At 39.2% G+C, this 19,170-nt stretch overlaps 1 protein-coding gene across 1 annotated transcript; it reads left to right on the top strand.

Moving 5' to 3' along the window:
• Positions 1-8,411: 8,411 nt before the first annotated feature.
• PHLDA3 (pleckstrin homology like domain family A member 3) lies at positions 8,412-14,321 on the top strand. Its single transcript, XM_039329390.1, has 2 exons — positions 8,412-9,192; positions 12,205-14,321. Exons 1-2 carry the CDS (start codon positions 8,829-8,831, stop codon positions 12,351-12,353), a joined length of 513 nt encoding a protein of 170 aa, XP_039185324.1. The 5' UTR covers positions 8,412-8,828; the 3' UTR covers positions 12,354-14,321.
• The last annotated feature ends 4,849 nt before the right edge of the window (positions 14,322-19,170 follow it).

Genomic DNA, 19,170 nt, shown 5'->3' with positions numbered 1-19,170 from the left:
TCTCGTGTGTGTTACAAAATTTTATTTTTTCAAATTTGATGGAATGTTGGAAAGAATTTATGAGAAGGGGCTCAGGGTTCCATGTCTCTCCATCAGCAGGATGATTCTCTGAAAACAGAACAGTCAGGCCAAAGCTAGTATGGCAGAAGAAGCTGACAAAAAAGGCTCAAGTTCCAAAATGGGTCAGATCTAGTTAGCACTGGGACAGGGAAAAAAAAAAAAATCACCCAGAACAATTAATGCAGAGGGAGGCAGAGCCTCCTGATTCTGCTGCTGTTTCCATTGCAAAGGTTCTGCCTTTTCTAATGCTTCCCTTCTGATCACATAACCAAACCCACTCACATGATGTGTTGGGTCTACCGTTATGGAAACGGAAGCATAAACGGAACTGAATTTTGTATGCTTTCTTTTAATAAACGTAAAGAAACCCGCTTGTTTTAATCCATAGGGGAATGCCTAAAGATTTGTAGTCATATTTTACAGAAACCAGAGCTAAAAGGATGTGGGGTTTTTTCTTGCCTTTTGTGTTCACCCCCCTCCCTGCCCCGTCCCTTCACATACCTGCCTAAGAGACCCAGAGTAGAGAGAAACTCATTCCAAGAGTCACTGCTGGAAATCATGTGACCCTCCAGTCTGATCTCAGGAGGCAAATTCTAATATGAAAAAAAAACTTCTGGGGTGTTGGGGATTTTTTTCAGATGACCTCTGACAGATTTCAACAAGAGAAAAGGCCAATCAGAATGCTTGAGCATTATGCTCACAACTTCTACGTCTGAATGAGACACAATGAAAGGTGGACTTTTCAGATGACATTCATGCATTAAAACCTGTCCCTTTGTTTATTTAGTCCAAGTGGAGGTAGTGTGCTCCTTCAGCAGTGTAATTTAAACACATTGTTTTGTGCTATATTAATTTCCATTTTAGTTTTATAGTTTTGCAAAGCCACTTCTTTTTTTTTCTTCCTCATGTCAAAGGAGAATCTATTGGTATTTTTTTCTGCTCTGATTTTATTCATTTATAACTGGGGTTTTTTTTCATTTCTTAGAATCTGTTCTTAAATTAACTTTCACCATTGTTCCTATGGACTAAGAACATCTCACCTCTCATTCTTTCAAGGCAGGCCAACCTCCCAGAATGATCCTAATGATTTAGAATATTTACATACCTACATACACACAGAGAGACACACACATACACGTAAGAACAATAAGGGCAACAAACTAAACCAAAAAAGTGAAATATATATATAAAAATCTAAAAATGCAATGAGATATGAAAATAGAACAAGCAGAAAAATAAATAGAAAGATTTAAAGAAAGACAAAGAAGTGGCTTTGGATATTCTTCCCTGCATTTATAAGTGCAACCACTCTCTCGCTGAAATTACATTGTGACTTTTCCCCCTTTGGTTTAGAATGATTTAGAGTCACTTGAAATCACTTGATGCCAGAACATTATCTTCTGAATATAAGCATTTTACATGCAAATTTGTAGCAACACAATTGTGTTGTCCTGTTGTTTTTGTGCTGTTCCTGTTCTCAAAAGGACTGCTGACCTCTACTGGCCGTGTTCTGGACATTACATATAATATCTGTTTTCTAGGTAGACACTACGCATTCCCAATACTGTATTCTCAAATAAAAATACCTGATTTCCTATCCATGGATGGAAGAGAAATGAATGCTAAAAAGAAATTTTGTTTTTAATTAAGTTGGCCAAATTTAATGTCTTGGATATTTCAGGCTGGGGTCTATATTTAGTTCAAATGGTATACCAGTCTTGGGAGCAGACAAATAAGGGTGTTTGCTTTTTAAAATCAAGTCTAGTTAAAATGAGAACAACTGGAAAACCATTGCTATGTTTGCTTAAATGGATAACAATACTTGCTTATAAAATATATATATACATTGCTTACTGGTGTACATTGCTTAGAGAGTGCTTGCACTTAAAGCGGTATATGAGTCTCATAAATAAATAAATAAATAAATAAATAAATAAATAAATAAATAAATAAGGCAGGCAGGCAGAAAGAATGAAGTTGAACGAGGGAAGAAGGATTAAAGGAGGCAGCCGAACAGGATAAAAAGACAATCACTGTTAAAAGAAAAAAAGAACTACTAGTATTCCATGTGATAGTCATTCTATAATAAAACATTCAGAGAGTTTTATTACTTTTTTTTTTAAAAAAGAGAGAAATAACTTTTTTTTTAATTAAAAGTTTTATAAGTTTTACAAAAGAAAAAGAAAAAAAACAAAACAATACAAAGACAAAAAACATATACAAAGAAAAAAACTAAACATTACACAACAAACCCTCCCTTCCCCAACCTCCCCCAAACACCCCCCCTTCTCCCCCCCCCGAGCTTCCCAGAGCAGAATATAGGCTTAGTTAAAAAACAATCAAAAAAATTATACTTTAAAATATATATGTATATATATAAAAATAAAAATTAAGAAAAAGCTATATAATATTTTTTAATATCCATTTTAAACTGTATAAATTTTATCCATTTATCCCAAACAGCAAGAAATTTCTCTTCCGTTTGTTGCTTTAAGAAAGCCGAAATCTTTGCCATTTCCGCCAAATAAGACACTTTAAGAAACCATTCCTGCAATGTAGGCAAAGATTCCTTCTTCCAATATTGTCCAACTAACAGCCTCGCGGCTGTAATCAAATTTAACATCAATATAACCTCCTTTGTATCACAATCAGTAACTATACCCAACAGAAATAATTGCGGAGTAAATTTTACCCTCCTTTTAAAAATTCTCTGGATATTCCACCATATCTTAATCCAAAATGCTTTTATCTCTCTACACGACCACCAAATATGATAATAAGTAGCATCCATACACCCACATCTCCAACATTTAGGTTGTAGGTCAGGGTACATAAAAGACATTTTTTGTGGATCAAGGTGCCATCTATAAAACATTTTATAGAAATTCTCCCTTAAATTCTGTGCTTGTGTAAATTTGACATTTCTCACCCAAATAGTTTCCCAGGTGTCCAGTGGAACTGGCTCACCAAAAATTCTGCGCCCATCTAATCATACAATCTTTAATCAGTTCCGTTTCTGAGTCCAATTCAACTAAAACCCCATAAATTCTCTTAATGTGGGCTTGTCTTTGATCCTTCACTTGCTTAATGAAATTTTCATCTTCTCTAAGAAGGCCCACCTAAAAAAGAGAGAAATAACTTATTGAGTACATCAGCTGTTCATACAAAGTTACTAAATAAAAAGTTTTAATTGTCCATAATCAGAAAGTCCTCTGAAGAAATGAAAGAATACCCTCCTCCCATACAATGTTATCAGGAAAAGAACTGATAATAAAGAAAATAACAAAGTATATTTATTTGGATGTGTAGCAGTGATATGTTAACCTTTAACTATTAATACAAAAAATATAGTAGAAAAGTATTTTTGTTCTGTTCGTGTTCTGACTTTTATTTACCAGCTCAAGTCAACATTTCCTACTTTTCCACCATAATAGCTATCGGATAAGGCAAGCTGAACTGAGAGACATCACTCTCCCAAAACAACCCAGTGAGCTTCTGTGGCTGAGGATAGACCAGAATCTGGGCCTCTCAATCTTATTTAACACCTTAACCACTACATTGGCTTTTTCTGTCATAGCAGACCAAATAAACCCCGTTTTACAGCAACTGGTTATAAATGCGAGCCACATGGTCCACTTAAGAATCATGTGGTCATTAAGCAAATCCAACATATTTAACAGCCGTTTTTGTCATTTTGTGCTAGAACATGACCAAAAAATGCTAGTCACAGTCACATGACCACGGGATGCTGCAACTGGTCGTAAATGTGAGCCAGTTGCCTAGTGCCTGAAATGCAATCATGTGACCATGGGAATGGGAGGGATTGTAGCAGTCGTAACTTTGAGTTGCAAGTAGCTTTTTCAAAATCCCTCAGAACTTTGAATGATGGTTAAGCAACTAATTGTAAGGCAAGACCACCAGTAGTAGAAAAAGAAAAAAGGAAATTAAGAAAGAGCTATATGAAAATATAGAGAAAAATATTCTCTGTGGAGAGAAAACAGGAAGCTAACCATATGGATTAAAAATATTGAATGAAAACAAAGAAATCATGATTAACATAACAAAATATGCTTAATTTACTAAATATAGCAAAACAAGCCAATGCAAAAGAAGAAAATACAAACAAAAGAACGGTATCCTTAATGTGATTTATAAAACTACCTATTCAATTATATTGACATTTCTACATCTATTTATTGAATTTTGTAGTGGATGGCTGTCTGTAGTCACAGAAGCCTTCTGGTCTTCAGATCCTGAACCTGCTCTGCTTTCGGATAGTAGCTTGGTAGTCCCTGGGATCCCCTACCTTCCAACAGGCAACTCACATCTTTTCCCTGACCCCAATTCAGTGGTGGGATTCAAATACCTCAACAACCAGTTCTTTGCTTGGATGCCACTTCTGGAAGTCTGTTCTGAGCCGGGGAGGCCTCCCAGGCCCAGAATGGACTTCCGGAAGTGGCATCCACACACTTCCGGTGGTCCGTTCTGAGCCTTGTGAAAAAGGACTAGGGCATCAGCTGGTTCGTAGAAGTCAACAAAAAAATAGCTACTGGTTCTACCAAACAGGTGTGAACTAAACAGGCTCTATCCCACCACTGCCCCAATTTGTGAGAGCTATTGATGGGGCTCTCACCGATTATAAAGTCAAAATGCATATTATTATTTCACTAGTGCAACATCCTTACAACATCCTTGTTTTTTGAAAATTCAGCCCTATTTTCTTGAGATAAATAAATCTTACAAGAGTTAAATAAGACCAAACTTTGTTAGAAGAAAAAAAGTAAAACACTTTTAATGATAAAGGCAATAAAATGTAGAACTTTTCAAATTACAGATAGCAATTTAAGAGAAAATTTCAGAATAAAATACAATATTCTTAGAAGAGTGTAAAAACGTATGGTTTGAACAAATAAAAGCTGCAAACTCAGAAAAATCATGGAGACAATGTTCTAAGCCAAATTGTTAACTAAATATTCTAAAGATAAAATCAAAATACAATATAAAATATGGAATAGTTGAAGTACACACCATTCCCTAACTTGTATAATAGTGATTTTTCATTATAATAAGAAATAATTATAATAATAATTATTGAAATAGGAAATAATAGAGAAATAAAAGTCCTTGATTTAGCACCACACAGGAAAAAGAAATTGAAGGCAAATTCATGGCTAGGCTGATAACTGTATTTTCCTTTTCTAAAGCAAACATTCCCCTGCTTCATGTCTGGGCTTCCAAGTTAAGGAGTGCGAGTTTTGCTTACTATTTGGATTTCTACACTAGTCTTCCCCTTTGACCTACAACACTGCCTTTGAGTAAATCTATCTTAAAACATTAAGTGCACCTATTTTGCCAAATACCTTTAAATGGTATTTTACCTCCTGACATACTCCCACCACAGCTTCAAAATCTGTGTAAAATGTATAATGCTTTGCCATGTTTTCGTTTTGGGGGTAGGTTGAAGTTCATCTGACATTTGGGGAAATGATTGATAGTGTGTTTGGAGGAGTGTTGAGGGGTATTCTCCTCCCGCTCTGGTCTCCTAATAGTCTTTGTTCTCTCCCTTAGCACTTTATTTCCCAAATTCCTTCCATATCCTCTCGCTGCACCACTTCTGATTTTAAAACCTTTTCTCCGGGTTTTCAACAAGGTAGAAGAGATAAGAGCAGAGCTCCATTAATTTGTTTGGAGAAGCAAATAAAGTTTATGGACACTATTCCTCTTTAATAGCTTCTGATGTAATCTGACCTTGTTGTTGTTGTTAATTGCGAAGTCGTGTCCGACCCGTCGCGACCCCATGGACAATGTTCCTCCAGGTCTTCCTGTCCTCTACCATCTTCTGGAGTCCATTTAAATTCACACCTACTGCTTCAGTGACTCCATCCAGCCATCTCATTCTCTGTCGTCCCCTCTTCTATTGCCCTCAATCTTTCCCAACATTAGGCTCTTCTCCAGTGAATCCTTCCTTCTCATTAGGTGGCCAAAGTACTTGAGTTTCAACTTCAGGATCTGGCCTTCTAAAGAGCAGTTGGGGTTGATCTCTTCTAGGACTGACCGGTTTGAACGCCTTGCAGTCCAATCTGACCTTAAATCTGTCCTATTTAAGGGGAAAGTGATATTTCATTCTTCCACTGATTATTATTTTGAGAGGTATCTTTACCTTTAGATGCAACAGCTCTGCTTCACTTGATTGCAGGGTCAGAAAATAGCAAAGAATAGTGAGCTGAGGTTTTTGTTGTTTGTCAATCTTTATTTCAGACAGGTCCCTCCCTCCATGACCCTCTTTTATAACATATTCCTTTTAGCTTCCTTTCACAAAAATGTTCTCTCTCCTCATGCAGAGATACTATGTGATTTCTATATGTTCCGCTCTGAATCCATTTAGGACTGCAGTGATAAAATTAGGGTAGTTAGAGTAATATTGATTTCCTCCTTCCATCCTATATTCGTCGGCTAAAGTTTCTGTCTTCAAGAACTTCCTACATCCCTACTTAGTACATAAAGTATCAGGATATCAATACCTACTTACCACAATAATCTCTCAAATTCTGTCTTTGTGTTTGTCAGATACATTTCTCATAAGTGAACCTATTTTCAAGGAAGATAGAAAAAAATGATTTGTATGAATCTAGAATATTGTTCCTGTAAGCTTCGATTTCAGGGTTACAGTCCAGTTTTAGATGGATACATTTTATTAAAAGACATGATTTTTCCTGAGCCGCCATTTCTGAAGAAGTGAGTGGCGATTTACAGAGACATGTACCTTTTAATAAAATGTGTTAGAAAAGTGGATTACCAGATAGATTTTTTTGATACCATAGACTTAACATGGTTCTTCTCCTACAGATTTTGGACTGGTGATTCAAAGCAGTAGTTTAATAGCTTCACCACTAGAATAATTGCAGTATGCTGCTACTGTGAAGTACATGTTTATTAAAACATCACTCAGTGTAGAAGATTAAACAGCAATACTTAAAACCTAAAGCAATAACAGCAGTAACAGAATTAACAATTTACGCAATGCTACTTCTAAAAGTGTGATATTGGAACTACACACACTTCATAAATGATTCAGAAGACACACAGTGGACCACACAGAGAGACATGGCCTAAAAAATTGGGCTGTTCTAAGGATTAACAGGGAAATGCTCAGAATTTCTCATTAATCATTTTTGAAATGTGCAAAATCCTAAAGAATATGGTTAAATAGATGTCCATAGCAATCTATGCAATTTTCTTTCAAGTAAACATACAAACAATTGCATGCTTCAGTTGTGCTAAAAATATCTGGACAGATTTGATAATGGTTTGATACTTATTGCAAATATAGCACTGAGATAATAAACGTGACTCATGTTTCCAAATTTATGTTCCAGTTTCTATTCCTCTGTTAAGAGCATTCATGTTCCAAGTTGCTTTGAAATATTTTGCATATCATGTTTCTAATCTACATAAACTTGGAGACAACACTTTATTTCATTTATTATCTAATAACCTATCAGAAGATTCTCAGCGTTGTTTCAGTTCAATATTATGAAACACCTGCACAATTAAAGGCATGATTAAATAGTCCGCTGAGTTTGCGCTTATAATTGCATCTGGGTGTATGTGGCTTGCGGGGAGTACATATGACTACTATTCCCCTATTAAAAGAATTATTTGAGACTATAATTTGAAGCAGAAAATGAATAGTTGGGAAAGATGCAACTCCTTTGAAAAGGGGAAAGAGAAGCCAGGTGTTGTGCCTCACAAAGAGAGGATTATGAACCTCTGTCCTTGTCTTCTACCATTTATTTACTCTTGGTATCAGCCACTGCAAACTATTAACAGAACATCTGAGGAGTTGCACAGGAAAGCAAAGTTGTGTGGTATGAGCTGGACTAGTACACAGGGGTGTACAACTTAATTTCTAGGATATGCAGCTGGAGTCAATTTTCACATTACTTATCCTTTGGATAGGGAAACTTCCATTCTGCTCCTAAGTAACTGTTCTCACCCTACTGTGCATGGGTTAAACAATCAGGTGAAACATATTTTTATCCATGTGTCCCTCCTCCACAAATCCTCTCTGCATAATTCAACCTGCCTCTTCTAAACATGTGCTAAGCACCACCAACACCACTTTTCTACTACGAATCTTCCCCTCTCACATGCGCATGTGAGACTATAGTCTGGACCATAGTCTGGACCTCTAGGAGCAGGACCACAGGGCATGCCCCTACCTAAGTACACGGGCAATACTTCCGCGTTAAACTCTGGCCACATGCCAACGGTGCCTTTCAAACCCGTGTGCGTTTGCTGCTTTTTGAGAAAATAAAGCATCCCTCCAGCCGGGCGACTTCCGTGCCCCTCCTAGCTGCTTGCCCGAGCTGCCGCGTACGCCCGTCGGCGGGCGAACGGGTCTTCCAGCCTCCGCAGCAGGTAGGCTTCCACGCCGGGCCCGACCCCTCAAGGCTTCCAGTGGAGCAGTCCCGCGTTTGGGCGTGAGCCCCGTCTGGCAGGCAAGACTGGGGCGAGGCTGTGGCGGAGCAGGAAAGGAATGCGAGTGGGAAGCAGAAAGAGCGAGGCGCAAGCTGCAGCGGGCATGTAGCGACAGATCCCGCTAGCAGAGAGGCGCGGGGAGCCGGCCCGGGGCTCACGCGGCAGAGGGCGGGCTTTCGCGTTCTCCCGGGGAAGCCAGAGGAAGAGGAAAACGCGGCTTCGATTGGCGGACGACGCGGCCGTTTCACTGGCAGCGCCTCCCGGCCGGAGGGTCTCTCGCAGCTCCTATGGCGGCGTCGGAGAAGGTCCTGCGGGAGGGGGTGCTGGAGAAGCGCAGCGGAGGGCTGCTGCAGCTCTGGAAGAAAAAGCGCTGCCTGCTCAGCGAGAAGGGGCTGCGGCTCTTTGAGGCCGGCAGCCGGGGCTCCACGCGCTGCAAGGAGTTCACCTTCGCGCACGTCAAAGCCGTCGAGTGCGTGGAGTGGAAGCAGCGGCACATCTACTTCACAGTGGTGACGGACGACGGCGCCGAGATCGACTTTCGCTGCCCCCAGGAAGACCCCAGCTGGAACGCCGACATCACTCTGGCGCTGGTGCGCTTCCAGAACCAGCAAGCGGTGCAGATCGTGCGCGCCAGGCACAGCTGCAGGGCAGGTGAGAGGCCGGGGGAGGGCAGGGGATGGCCCAGGGGACGTTTAAGAAGGTCGCGCCCGTCGGGTCTGCCTGAATTAACCGACCCGGAGGTACGATCTCTAGGGAAAATGCGGACTTTGCATGGAAGCGGGTCGCAATTCATTCCCCGGTACCTCCAGTTGGACATACGTCTCCAATGGCAAAATTAAGAAAGATGGCTGCCTTCCAGAAGGGCCCGGTGGCCGCTACCGCCGCCAGGTTAAAGCTAGGATTCTCTGCAGAGGCCATGCTGGCTGGGGAACTCTGGGTGTTGAAGTCCACACATCTGGAAGTTGCCATGGTTGAGAAACACTGGTCTGGAATAGCTCATGTTGTGGCTCAGGACAAGACGCTCAAGGGCCATCATGATTTCCTTTATCATGGTTTATTGAATAAGCCACAGTTGGCTGAATTAATAGATTATATTAAACTATAAATCAAAGATAAAAACAATCAGTGATTGAATTCTCACAGCATGTTAGATCAAAAACTAAATAATGTGTATACTTCATCTTTCTGGCTATGTGTTTACATTTAAAATTCCATGCAAAGAATAGGATTATTAATCCTTCAACCCTAGAGGATGGGTAGGATTTCTACCTGAGATAAGTAAAGTGAGGCAGGCAAAGTAAGATGTATTGAATGATAGCCAATCTTGATAGCTGCAGTTGTTGATATATGGGGCACTCCTATATACTAGAATTAATTGTATGAATGTCTAATTTTTATCAGAGATGCACAACATGATGCGGCCATTGAAAATTTTGCAATGTCCCCCAGAGCTCCTCTGAAAGTTACATTCGTTTCTAACTGTTAAGGTGCTGGGCAGGTTTATTATAATCATGAAGATCATAATAATCGTATGTCATGGTCTACTGCAGTGGTTCTCAACCTGTGGGTCGGGACCCCATTTGGGGTCGAACGACCATTTCATGGGGGTTGCCAAACAACGCAGTCTGCCATTTTTTTCCCCTTTTCCTTAGCTGTGCTACTCCCTTTTATTCTATTGGCTTTTGAAAGCCAATAGAATAGACTCTCTTGAATAGAGTCTAATTCTATTGGCTTTCAAAAGCCAATAGGAATTGTCCAGGCTGTCTCTGCCCTGCTGAGCCCGCCAAAAGTCCCATTCTGCAAACGGTGCTGCACCAGTTGAGTAGTCCTCGACTTACGACCGGTTGAGTAGTCCTCGACTTACGACCGGTTGGGGTCGCGGCATTAAAAAGGTTGAGAACCACTGGTCTACTGTATAATTACATTTCGATTCAGTGATTTTTTTAAAGTTTTTATCCTAGTGCCATTAATTTATTGGACAATGTTAAGCCACCCAAAAGCCAGCTCAGCCCCCAAAGAATTGTGCGTCCTTGAGGTAATTATTTACTGCTTTGGACATTGGGCAGCTGAATTACAGAAGTAAAATCTGGGGTTGAAAAAAAAGAAAGTGGAAAGAAAGCTTCTCCCATAGACAAGAGAAGAAAACCTGACACCCAACAGAAGAAGGCTTGCAGATGAGTTTGTTTAGAGACAGATCACTAACGCATCTAGCCCAGGGGTCTTCAAACTTGGCCCTTTTATGACTTGTGGACTTCAACTCCCAGAATTCCTCAGCCAGACACGCTGAGGGATTCTGGGAGTTGAAGTCCACAAGTCATAAAAGGGCCAAGTTTGAAGACCCCTGATCTCGCCCAACATTGTTGACAACAGCCTTCCACTTTCTCCTAGCCTCCTTGAAAAGGACAGGAGTTGAATTTAGAGTGGTTTGCATGCAGGAAGGTTCTGAGTAATTGAGCTGTGCCCTCCTCTATTCTCAGTCCAACTAAAAACAAATGAACAAACATGGCTGAAACACTACATTCTTTTTTAAGCTGGGAGGTCAGAGGTTCAGGATAAAATAAAATGGAAAACAGTAGGAGTCCGGGACTAGAAAGGAAGTAAATAAACCACACAGCATTGTTTGCATCCACTCCTTCCCAGTAGGGAAGATAATGTTCAGTGAGGCTACACACTTCTTACAGAGAGCTTTCCATTAATAAGTCAGCTGTACCCATTTTGTGCTTGTAGCAATGTTTAAGTTCACCTTTGTTTAAATATTTAAGAACAAAGGTTGACTTGGCAATTACATCTCCCTGTGCTTGGATTATTTTACCTGGAACAGCAAATATTCTCCAGCACAGGATGGCTACTTTGTTTCCTCATAGTCTCTTTCTACTCAGATATAATTCGATAGTCTGACTGATCAGGAGGATTGAACTGGATATGATCCACTTCTGCCATTTTGTTTTTCGACTGCAATTAATAGATGTGCTTTCTTATAAAAGGGAGAAAGATAAAGAGTTCAGAACAATCTTATCCCCTCGCCTCTTTCTGATTAAAAGAGGTAGCACTTTGCAAGGTCTTCCCTTCTTTCTGTATCAGGGGTGTCAAACTGCCGGCCTGCGGGCCAGATGCGTCATGCCAAAACCATGTCCACCCATTGCTGGCAATGGAAAAAAAGTCGTGATACGTCACATGACATTGTGAGTTTGACACCCCTGTTCTATATGAACCTCGCCAGAATCAGGAGGGAAGAATTTAAAGGGGTAAATCAGTAATTTGTATGCCTTGGCCTAGCTGTCTGCCACATGAAATAATATTTTTTCTGGAGTTATGCAGAACCAATTCAGCAATATGATTTTTTTAATATGGGGTATTTTATCATTCTAGATAGAGTGTGGTGTGGTCGGGTAGAATTGCAGTTGGGGAAATACAGTATACTATTAGGGAAAAGTATTGTTTTAAAATCATTATTTTTATGTTAAGAATGTTTATGTTCATTTCTATAGTATTTTTCTGTGTATGAAGTGATTTACAGTACTTTCTGTTGCCACAAATCTGTGAGAATGGCACATTTTAGGCCAGCATGATATCTTTCTTGCAGTACAGTTAGGGAGTCTGCATGGTTTCTTCTATGGCTTAACTCCAGTCTAACTGTTGATTTTCCATCCTTCCCCTTTCCAGCATTTCAACAAGGGTCAACTTCAACCAGCCAGATTCTGGTGAATGGGTCTAAGAAATCTGACTCTCAGCTAAACATGGAGAGGGTGGAGGAATTTATAGCTGTGACTTCACCTGCTAGTGGACAAAAGGCAATTTCTAGCTGCAACTGAATGAAGACCACTACTTACTTTGATGCGGCATCTCTGCTACAAAATGAGAAAATGCCTGGTTAAGCCAGCTGAATATGGATCACAACAATGGTTAGAAACAGTTTTTGTTTTTCTCCTCTGTTTTTTCTATGATACTTAAGAACTTGGTCTGCAGATAAGGCATTGAGAAAGTTTCCTATTGGACTGACAGTTTGCTTTCTACTGTCATTAGTCTTACCTCCAGTGATGGACAACTACTGTGATTCAGGAGAAAGTTGCAGCAACTATGACAAAAAGGAATCATTCCATCACTTAGTGTGTGACCCAGCCTGATGCAGAGTGAACAGTGCCGGAATAGATTGAACTTGCAAGTGAGGAACATATTTGCTATTGAATCTGAGCATGTTAGATATGCTATAGCAGTAATTTCATGGTTAAAAAAGCAGAGAACATCTGCCTTCAGTTAATCAAGTGGCTCATATGGAAGGTGCAATTGTGAGCCTGCCACTCTGACCTAAAAAGTCACAGGTTATCAGGAAGATGCTGCTGGAGTAGATGCAGAGAATTAATATATATTGATTGTGTGTCCCGCTGTTTTCTGCCAAAAAGTTAGCACTCGCTGGGCCAGTGTCCTGACAATCCATAATTTCAGCTTAGTGAATCATATCAACATCTGGTATTAAGTAACATTGCTTTATTAAGTAAGATTCTTTATGTTAGACTTCTAGATAGTAGGGTGGAAGCCTCAAGATAGGAATTCATGTGCAAGACTGAAGGGCTGTTTATTTCAGTCCTTTGAAGACTGAAGCATGCCACCATCTTTTTCTTCCACTGTCCTAAGACTTATTTACTTATTTGGGGGCATGGGAAGAAATAGGTAAGCGCTTGCACTTCCTTTTGAAGCATAATTATGAACCCAAAATGGAACTAGGACTGTCCTTATGCCTTATGGTACAAAGATAGAGAGTGGGTGCCTATTCATCCATTAGAGAGGGCATTTTACCCTTATTCAGGAGTGATGCCTAACAAATAAAACAGTGTCAAATAGGAGTATGCACTGTTCCCAATATTACTATTCCTACTTTCTAATTCCCACTTTTTCATCTTTGTGGAAACTCCTTGTTCTTGTGAAGGAGAATACTAACTTCCTAATGTTCAAATGACCCCTTCAGTTTTTCCTAACCACAACAGAGAAGGACCTGGAATAGGTCTGCCCCTGCTTGTCTTGATCTCTTCAGACCAAATACTTAAACAGAGCTTATGCACTATAGAATTGGAAGAGATCTGACACAGGAAAAATTTTAGTAACATTATTCATAACATTTCAAGAAACTCAACGCACACAGTTGCCTTGCTTTTAAAACATGTTTTTTAGATCATTCTTTCCTAGCTACTGTATGCTCATTATTTTGTAATTATGCAGATTTATACCGATTAGGAGCAATTAGTTATAAAAAAATAACCATGACCTTAGCTTCATGAAAGCCAAAGGAAGATTATGGAAAGTCTGTTAGAGATAGTTTGGTCATTAATATGAATGTGAAGACATTTCCTATATTGAGTTTGGTATGTGTTGGTCATGACATGCAACTTCACAGCCTTAAAATCTGGATCTGTACATTGTCTGCTGCCTTGTGTAATGCTTGTGACCATCAGTAGCATCATTTCCTGTAGATGATGAAAATATGTTCTGCTGTGCCAATCACTCAATCTCCTTTGCTTTTCTTTGGTCCATGACTATTGATGGCATTCCATGTTATCAGTCTCCACTGCTACTTCCTTCTCTGGGCATCATTGCCCTCATTTAGCTAATGTTGACCAATTATAATGAGCAATGATAAATCTGACAAGCTCCCAAACTTTGATAAAATTATTAAGGATACTGTAACTCTTCAAAATAAGAAGTAATATGAAAGTGGGTACCCTGTTAATTGCATTAGGAGTTTTAGATTAAATTCTGTGATTAAATAAATTAAATAAATATCATTACAACAGTTTTGAGTATTAATATCTTAAACTTTATGGTGCTATAAAGATCAAGGATTTTTTCATTTATCCTTTCATTATAAATAATCTGAATAAATTTATTAAAAAATAACTAACATGGCTCTGGTTTTAATGTTATAAAATGTTATGAAGACTGATTTTAAAATTACTTGTAGGAAAGCCTTCCCAAACTGCAGTGGGATTTCTCTTATATGTCACCATCATTTTGCATTGCAAAAAATGTTCTGGAGGAAGTCCTAATACACATGCTTAGTTTTCATAAAGTACAGGTAGACATCTCTGGTATTGTACTGTATATCCTTTTGCATAGAGATAACTCTCCTGTGGACTGTGCTGCTGAGGAGGATTGGAACAATAGATACACTTTTTTCCCAGGAAAACCTGGCCCTCATTTCGGTTCTCTAGAAGAACTTCTGTATTCTAACATTTCATAGAATGGTTAGAGTGCTATGTTACAGTGCTTTTGCACCCAGTGTTTGGGCTTCTGAGCTCCACTTCTGATCTACCTAGTGGACATCTCAATCCACATGCTACCTTTTCAATGGTTAACACATTATGTACTTTTAATACATTGTTATTGCAACTTTTGTAAAGTAAAGAGAAATCAGTTCCATTGGTATATAAGATAAGGTAGGTAAAACTCTTTCCATATTATACATTCAAATATCTTGTCAAGGGGATATTATTGACCCATGCTTTTATACAGGCTCATTGTGTTGGCAGTTGCCACATCTTCAGACCTCCATGTCCCACACTACTTTTATTAAAACTGAGCCAACTCTGGCAGACTTTATGCCAGAAGTCAAGATGATCCGATATGGAAGTGAAAATTAAATCAACAGGATCCCAGTGGCAGAAGAATTAGAATCTCAATCTTTTCTCTCTCTCTTTCAACCCATTCTTGCTTTTTTTGGTCTCTGCATGTTAAAATCAGTTCAACTGCATTTCTTCGTCTACTGCAAAATCCTCCAAAATGCATCAAGAAAAAAACATACTGTTCTGCTAAGTCTTATCAAATAGTTTTGAATGCCATAAGATTTATTTTCTTCCCTCTCCTATAATAATTCTTGAAGGGGGTGGAAATCATACTTTGCACATTTCTGTTCCGTGGCCTGTGAGGCTTATTCACCCCTCGTTCTCTCTATCAGGTCATGTTTTTCTTCACTGAAACTTGTGCAGATCATGGTACTAAGTATTTCCAAAATACTATCTGAGATGAAAAAAAAACTGCAGGGATGGAAATCATTTTTTCTCTCTGCATCTATGAGCTGTTATTATTGAAACAAGAAAGGGCAAAGTCACTGGATCTCCTGCGATGTTTCATTAAATTTTGTGTGGACTTTGTGTGTGTGTGTAAATGTTCCGTCCATGTCTTTTTTTTTTTTTTTTTGGAATTTGTATTTTGAAAAACATAGTAAAAAAAAAAACTGAACAAATTGATTAGCAGAATCCAGCATGGATTTGTTAAAAACAGGATGCCAAACAAATTTTGTTGCTTTCTTTATAGTATGACTAGATTAGTGGACCAGGAGAATGCTGTGGATGTAGCGCCCTTAAGACTTCAGAGAGGCATTTAACAAAACAGACCATTGCTCCCTTTTCGATAAACTGCAACAATGTCTGATTATCACTATGTGATCCCCAATGGATTTATGTCAACATGGAAGGAGATACGCAGTGGGATACCTCAGGGTTCTGTCCTGGCCCAGTACTTTTTAATATCTTCATAAACATGTAGATGTGGAAATAGAAGGAATGAGGGATCCTTAGTGTTTTCTGAGCTTGGTTGTTTTCTTGCAGACATTTCATTACCCAAACTAGGTAACATCATTAGTGCACTGCTGATTTTAGCTAGTTTGGGTAATGTAGTATCTGCAAGAAAATAACCAAGCTCAGAGAGCACCAAGGACCCCTCATTTCAACCCTGAGCTACAAATATTCTCTATTAATAGAACAGATGCTCATAAATTTTGTGGATGACAGCAAGCTAGGGAAGGTTTCTAAACTTCAAAAGATTAGCTTAAGGTTCAAAAGGATCTTAATAGACTTGAGATCAGAATTTATTCAACAAAATATTTTCAGTTGTGAGAAATGTAGGATTTTGCACTTACGTAGGAAAAGCTAAATGCAAAGGTACAGGTAACTCAGCAGAAATATTTGCCAGAAGGATCTGGATGTCCTGGTAGACCACAGATTAAGCATTGTGCCACAGCTATTATAAGAGCCAATGCAGCTTTGGGCACATCAACAGATATATAAGGTTAAGAACATGGAAGGTCTTAATACTGCTCTATGCACCATGGATCAGACCACACCTGAAATAGTGTGTCCAGTTTTGGTCACCACAGTACAAAAGATCCTGAGAAATGAAGTTGTTAAGAAAAGTGTGGTAAAGGATATTTGTCCAGGATAGTATATGGATTTCTGCTCAGAAAAACGGGTTGGACTAGAAGACCTCTAAGGTCTCTTTCAATGCAATGATTCTATGAATTCCCAATCTTTTCCTCTGAGACCAAATCTATGTATACTGTATCACACAACTTGCCTACTTCACCTAACTAACCTGCTATTCACTTGGTTTCAGTTGCCCTTCAGCCATCAAAATGTCTTGAACTGGTTTTACTTAAGTGTGTGTTTGCTTCTTGCCAAAGAAAAGCAAGAACAAATGCTTATCTCCCTGATATTCCACAGTACTCAAATACATTTCCCTTTCTCTTACTAGAAGAAACTTTGCTATTGATTTATAAATTTTTCACCCACAACTCATGGTGTTGTGCATTTTTCACCCACAACTCATGGTGTCATGCTGCCAAGCATTGGTATAGAAGCAAACATGGACCATCTGCTCTCTTTTATTGGAACAGAGTTACTCTCCTATACTTGCATGCATGTTACATAAGGACCTTCTAGAATGCATGGAAAGGAATTATCTCTGTGTTAGAGGCTGTCCAAGATGAGGTCTGACCTAAGGTCAGAGTTCCCCCCCCCCAAGAACAAGTAATCTGTTTGGAATAGGAAGATCTTATATTTCCAACATGCAACATAGCAAGAAAGAGATGGAGCTTGGAAACTACAAGTTGTTTGGGAAAGAAAAGCTGTTCTGTTTTGCCAGAAAAATCTGAGTCATTTGCTCTTGAACTGTGAAGAATAAATCCTCTCTGCTGACCTTTAAAACTTGCATCAGCTGCCTAAAAATGTCTGGGAGGAATTGTATGAGAATAACCACATGTGGCATACTGTAGCACTGACTTGACCAGCTAGAGGAAATATTGTCCCAGTAAGGCAACGTTCTGAAGGCTCTTTGTTGAAGCACTTCTTCTCTTCCACTTCTCTCACTTTTTTTACTAGGATTCACCCTTCTGTCTTAAATACTGTATGCCATGTTTCCATTCACGGTCTGACTCGGGTGTAATCAGAAATCAAGCTTTAGCAAGCTTTAGGCTAATATCCCAAACTTTTTTGAGATAGGAAGAACATGGGGCATTTTGACACTATATCATCATCATCATCGTCGTCGTCATCGTTGTCGTCGTCGTTGTTCTTGTTACTCTCACAGAATATATGTCTCAGTAGACATGGTTGGTCACAGAGCATAGGTTTTTCAGAAGACTGGGTGAGGCTGGCCACTAGCACTTGTCTCTGCCAATATCCTCTTACTACCGGTACCCCTATGTTTGGAGATGGTAAAAGAGAAGAAGAAATTATTGTGCTGTTGCATCAGGGTGCAAGGAAATCTAGATAAATAACAAGAACTCTTTATAAATTTTTTGGGCTGTATTACACACCACACTGAACCATGAATGTCCAGAGTTCTTACTGCTTTCACCCAAATGAGAAAAGCAGTATTTCATTGTCATACCCATTTCATATGTATATGCCAGTGCACTGAATGATAAAAGAATCAGTTTATCTGCCTGCGTGCCTCCCTGCCTACCTACCTACCTACCTACCTACCTATCATCCATCCATCTAGAAAAATTATATGGCCACCCAACTCACTGTGACTCCAGGTGGCTTACAGAAATAAAACTCTAAATAAATATAAAACCCAATAAACTCCCAACCCCCTGGTGACAACAATCAAACAAACCATATCACTTTGGACTCCCTAGACCCTATGGCAAAACCATAACTTTAGACCTTTTGAAAAAGTACCAAGGTTGGGGCCAATTTGATCTCTGATAGGATGATGTTCCACAGAGAAGTCACTTTTCCTTGGTTCCATTAGATAAAACTCCTTAAGAGAAGGGACCCATACCATACCCTGCCTCACTGCTATTGTGAGTCAGTAGATATAACTGGGAAAAAATGCTCCTTCAGATAATCTGGCCCCAAGCCATATAGGATTTTAAGATTATAACCAACACCATGAATTGGACCTGGAAGCAAATTGGCTAGCATTTACTTCCAGTTTTTGGCAAAATGCCCATAGCAAACCATTGGTTCACTTAATGACTGCAGCATTCACTTAAGGCAAAAAAGGTCATAAAAATCAGGTTAGTCATGTGACCAACCCATTTTATGTCTTACAACAATAATAGGCAGGCTCCATTATGAGGACTACCTGTACTTTCGAAGGAAGTGCTACTCTTCAAGCATCATCAGGAGAACCCTAAATTCTGTTAAATAATTAGGGAAGCTGCACATCTTAACTCCTTCCCAAGGTTGACCTGAAAGTCCAAAAACAAACCCTGGCTGTTGTAAAATTTTGATTTGAAAATCCATAATGACATATGAGACTGAATATAGTCTTTGCAGTTATCTACTGTAGATAATCCTGATTTTATATTCAGTTTTCCCAAGGTTTTGAAGTATGAGTGAAAATGAAAAT

Source organism: Crotalus tigris, unplaced genomic scaffold (genome assembly GCF_016545835.1).
Source record: "Crotalus tigris isolate CLP2741 ecotype Arizona unplaced genomic scaffold, ASM1654583v1 scf7180000024396.1518868, whole genome shotgun sequence".
Classification (NCBI taxonomy): domain Eukaryota; kingdom Metazoa; phylum Chordata; class Lepidosauria; order Squamata; family Viperidae; genus Crotalus; species Crotalus tigris.
Note: the sequence above shows the minus strand (reverse complement) of the source record. Positions and strands in the feature narration are given on the sequence as shown.